This window comes from Notothenia coriiceps, unplaced genomic scaffold (assembly GCF_000735185.1).
Source record: "Notothenia coriiceps isolate Sejong01 unplaced genomic scaffold, NC01 NC01_scaffold00030907, whole genome shotgun sequence".
Classification (NCBI taxonomy): Eukaryota; Metazoa; Chordata; class Actinopteri; order Perciformes; family Nototheniidae; genus Notothenia; species Notothenia coriiceps.
This window is the reverse complement of record NW_011363608.1, coordinates 1239-5148: the sequence shown is the minus strand read 5'-3', so window position 1 is coordinate 5148 and position 3910 is coordinate 1239. Positions and strand designations below refer to the sequence as shown.

The window sequence follows — 3910 nt, the reverse complement described above, 5'->3', positions numbered from 1 at the left end:
GAGTAAGTACTAGGCTATTCTTTAAAAAGAAGTGTAAAACCAAGTACAGCAGTAAACATTTGTAAAGGGCAGGGAGGTAGCAATGTGGGGTGGCATTACTATTGTCCAAAACTCATATTTACATTGTTTCTTCAGATGGGGATGCAAGAATGAAGAACTGGCCAGAAAATACTACGAAATGCAGCATCGCCTATCACACACAGACGTCCTGGTGCGACCAGCCGGATTTAGAATTTCACCTCTGCACCCATTTATCGGGGCCTCACCTGATGGGTATGTGTCCTGTAGCTGCTGTGGTACAGGGGGCTTAGAAATTAAGTGCCCATTTTCTGCAAAGGAGCTTTCTGTCAATGAAGCTGTAAATTCTGTTGCACACTTTTGCCTTGAACAGGATTCCCAAGGAAAAATTAGACTTAAGCGAGACCATGCATACTTCTACCAAGTGCAGATGCAGCTATTTGTTACCAAATTGGCATACTGTGATTTCATTCTGTGGACTGAAAAGGAAGGTGATTCACCCTTTGTGGAACGCATTACATTTGACCCAGAATTCTTTCACAAAGAACTTGAACTTGCTCGTAACTTCTTCCTAAAATGCATCATCCCAGAGCTGTTAGGCAAATGGTTTTCTGCACCAAAACAAGCAACTGCAAGCACCGATCCCCAGCAACAGTGGTGCTACTGCCGTGCACCTGCGGCAGGGAACATGCTTGTTTGTGCCTCAGGGTCTGTGCCGTGAAGAGGTTCCACCAAACCTGCCTTCGGATGAAAAGGGTACCGAAACAGTGGGTGTGTCCTAGTTGTAGGAAACTAATCAATGCCCAAAAAAAAAAAACATAATTACTTAGTCTTACTTACTTACGAAAAGTGTGAATATGAATGAGCTGATGCAATGTCAATATTTTATTAATTAATAAACAACTGTTAAACCAATGTCTTCTGTGTCTGTAGCAGTATCTGTAGCGCTCTTAAAACATGGATAGGTCACTCAAATCTAGTGAGTGAGAAAAGTAGTCACAACAAACAAGTGAGAAGCGAATCAAAAAGGTTTATTTTCTGTTGACGCACAAATTCATCACTCAAAGGGCACCACAGAATCAGGTACATTTGTTAGTCTACAACATACACTCACAATTTTATCAAGATAAGTAACATCATTTTCTTTCTCTATGTCTGTGAAAGTTATTGGCACAGTGCTTTGTAAGATAGTATATTTCTGACGAAGTACTCCTATGACTCTTTCGATGTGAATCCTTAAAGAGGCTAGAGATCTTGTATTCTCTATGTCAGCAGGATCTAACTGTGTTTTTCCACGAGTAAATGCTGGAATTTTTAATTCAGCCTGACACCTTTCAACAGACTCCTTCACCAAAAACCCCCTGTCTGCCAAAACAACATCCCCTGGGAGAATATTAGGTAAAAAATCACTGTGTTCTGTAATGAACTTATCACTGGTGCGACCTCCCCATCCAGTAGAAATGAAACAAATTGAACCTTGAGGGCAAATGGCAATTAAATATTTCATGGTGTGATGTGATTTGTATCTTGAGTAACACTGCGCACTGGGTCGCAATCTACTTGGTTTCTCTAGAAATATTTCAAAGCAATCAATGATACAAACAGTCTTCTCGTAGTCACCATTTCTAAATACATATGGAAGAGATGTTCTTAAAGATTCTCTTTCAGGCCACACCACTACACTTGGAACCAGTCTACAATAAATCAAATTAACACAGTGTTTGAAGTGCCTGGAGACAGTAGTTGGATCGATGCCAAAATAAAAACCCAAAGTCAAATGTGAAGTTCATTCGAAGCTTCATCAAAGTCAACATGTATTGTTGAAAACATGTTATTGATGATTTAAGTTTGAGAAATGGAGCCAAATATTGAAAAATGGTCATAAGACATGTATAGGTTGCTAACCCAGTGAGGACATTCACCTTTTTATCATCATTATGCAAACTAATCTCTGTCAGGGTCTTCCTATTTATCTTGTCCCTTAACAACATGTTTTCAGTCCTTAGAGCTTGGCATTCTAGCTCAAGACACTGGATGCGGTTAAAACAGGTTTCAGAGGTGCATGGTGGTGTTGCTGGATCAGGCTGGACAGGATCTTCATCGCCTGAGTCTACCAAAGGATCTGAGATGGGGGGCTCCTTCAAAGGCTCTGTGATTTGGTCTTCTTGGGCTGCCTTTTTCTGGGGACAATCAGTTGATGTCCTGATGAAAACACAGAAGCAGCAAAATAAGCTTTCATGCATACAATACTGATGGCAGTTTACATGTTTACAGTCTGACATGTTTAATGGAAATCATATGATATTAGCCTTCATTAAATGACTGGTGTGACGTTTTTGTTTAGAACCATATCACGGCAGTTAACTATTTGAAATAAAATAATCTGAATAACACACCGATAACAAGTAGACCCAGCATGTAATCAGACAGGAGTTTGATCTACCAACCTTTGACGGATGGCTTCTGCAGATAGCTTTGCCTGCTCTACTTTGTGCAATTTAGCCTTCTGCCTTCTGTTAAAAACCTCCAGTCTCGTTTTTCGTCTCGTCTTCTCTGGAGATGGAAGGTAATCAAAAATTGACGGAATAAAATCCGGACTCAACGGGTTATCACTCTTTCTCCCTAAAAAATAAGAAGGAATATTTTCAACACGGGTTTGTTTACCACTAGCTTGCTACAAGCTAACTGGCTAGGCTGCACCAGAGCCACACTTGTTGAGTTAAAAAGGGACATCACAGAGTCCGTTAGCTATAATAACTGGGTGCTAGATTCTACTTCGGTAAAAATTAAACTGACCAGAAACTTTTTGTAGCATTGTACTGTATTCCTTCACCCACCTGATATGAAGTGATCACTGCATAAGCGAAAGCAAACGGCCGGGGGGTCCCATCTTTCAGTCTTGTTCAGACGGCTCCTGTCTCTTTTAATCGCTGCGATCCACTTTTCCCTCCTCTCCGCGTCTTTTGGAATGCGATAATAAGATACACCTTTCTTCTTCCCACGCCTATTTGTGCAACCTGGTGCACAGCAGTTATCCACCATCCACGACAGTCTGCCAGTGCCTGCCAATGAATTTACTGACGCGATTACTGCCAAAATGGCTGCCCCCTTCGTTTCTCGTCACGTGACCAGCATATGTGACATCATCCGCAGGAGCTCTATAGCTCCAGCCCCCACCCTCCCTGTGAGCTCAGTGTGCTCTGATTGGTCGGGACGTTGTGAATTGCGCTGAGCTCCGTGACGGTGTGGTTTCCTTGTTTAGCGATAGCGAAACACAGCCAAACTCACCCTGAGCACACACAAAGTTACAGCCGAAGTAAAAACAATAAGTGTGGCTTGATATTGAGTAAGAAAAAGGTTGATAAACGCTGTGAGAATGGGTCTGCAGAGAGAATTTCGCCACGATCCCAAGAAGTGGCAGATTGCATCCCGGTAAACCAACAGTGCAGCACGTCCAGCTAGCTGGTAGCGAAAATCTACGTTTTATTGCCCCTTGGGCTTGCCGTGTGTGTTGTAGTTATTGTAAAGTCAGTTGAAAACCAATACTCACATTTATTAGTGATTCCTCCACTTGCTGCTGCTTTTAAATCCACTCTGCTGGGGAGAGCATACCGCCATTTCATTTGAAAATGTGTGGTGCTGTTGCTTTGATCTGGACCTATGAGCTAACCACACCCTGTTCATTTGAATATAAGAAATGGAAATGTAAAGAGCTGTGAAATAAACGTGGCATTATGAAATAAAAGTCCCCTGAAATAAATAAATGTGGCATTATGAAATAAAATTCCCATGAAATAAATAAATGTGTAATTACATTTACATTTATATATATGTATTGCCTTGTTTATTTATTTCAAAATGTATTTCATAACCATATTTATTTCATAGGCAT

The 3910-nt window shown here is 41.1% G+C and overlaps 1 protein-coding gene across 3 annotated transcripts; it reads right to left on the bottom strand.

The window, feature by feature from the left end:
• Positions 1–1028: 1028 nt before the first annotated feature.
• On the bottom strand, positions 1029–3182 carry LOC104959734 (THAP domain-containing protein 11-like). 3 transcript variants are annotated; one of them, XM_010787625.1, is made up of 4 exons: positions 2856–3182; positions 2466–2640; positions 1819–2220; positions 1029–1275 (listed from the first exon to the last, which is right to left on the bottom strand). In XM_010787625.1, the coding sequence occupies exons 1-4, from the start codon at positions 3058–3060 to the stop codon at positions 1155–1157; spliced, it is 903 nt and encodes a 300-aa protein (XP_010785927.1). In that variant the 5' UTR covers positions 3061–3182; the 3' UTR covers positions 1029–1154. The 3 variants fall into 3 exon arrangements, 2 of the variants coding, with proteins under 2 accessions (XP_010785927.1, XP_010785928.1); XM_010787626.1 differs by having other exon boundaries at positions 1029–2220; XR_799911.1 differs by lacking the exon at positions 2466–2640 and having other exon boundaries at positions 1029–2220.
• Between the last annotated feature and the right edge of the window lie 728 nt (positions 3183–3910).

What these genes read in the sequence shown, in the direction of transcription:
- LOC104959734 (XM_010787625.1), bottom strand. Translation starts at nt 3,060, where the DNA reads ATGGTGGATAACTGCTGTGCACCAGGTTGCACAAATAGGCGTGGGAAG. An exon ending in GCAGAAGCCATCCGTCAAAG is followed by an intron (nt 2,221 to 2,465) that starts GTTGGTAGATCA and finishes TGTTTTCATCAG; the next exon opens with GACATCAACTGATTGTCCCC. An exon ending in CAATACATGTTGACTTTGAT is followed by an intron (nt 1,276 to 1,818) that starts GAAGCTTCGAAT and finishes ACATAGAGAATA; the next exon opens with CAAGATCTCTAGCCTCTTTA.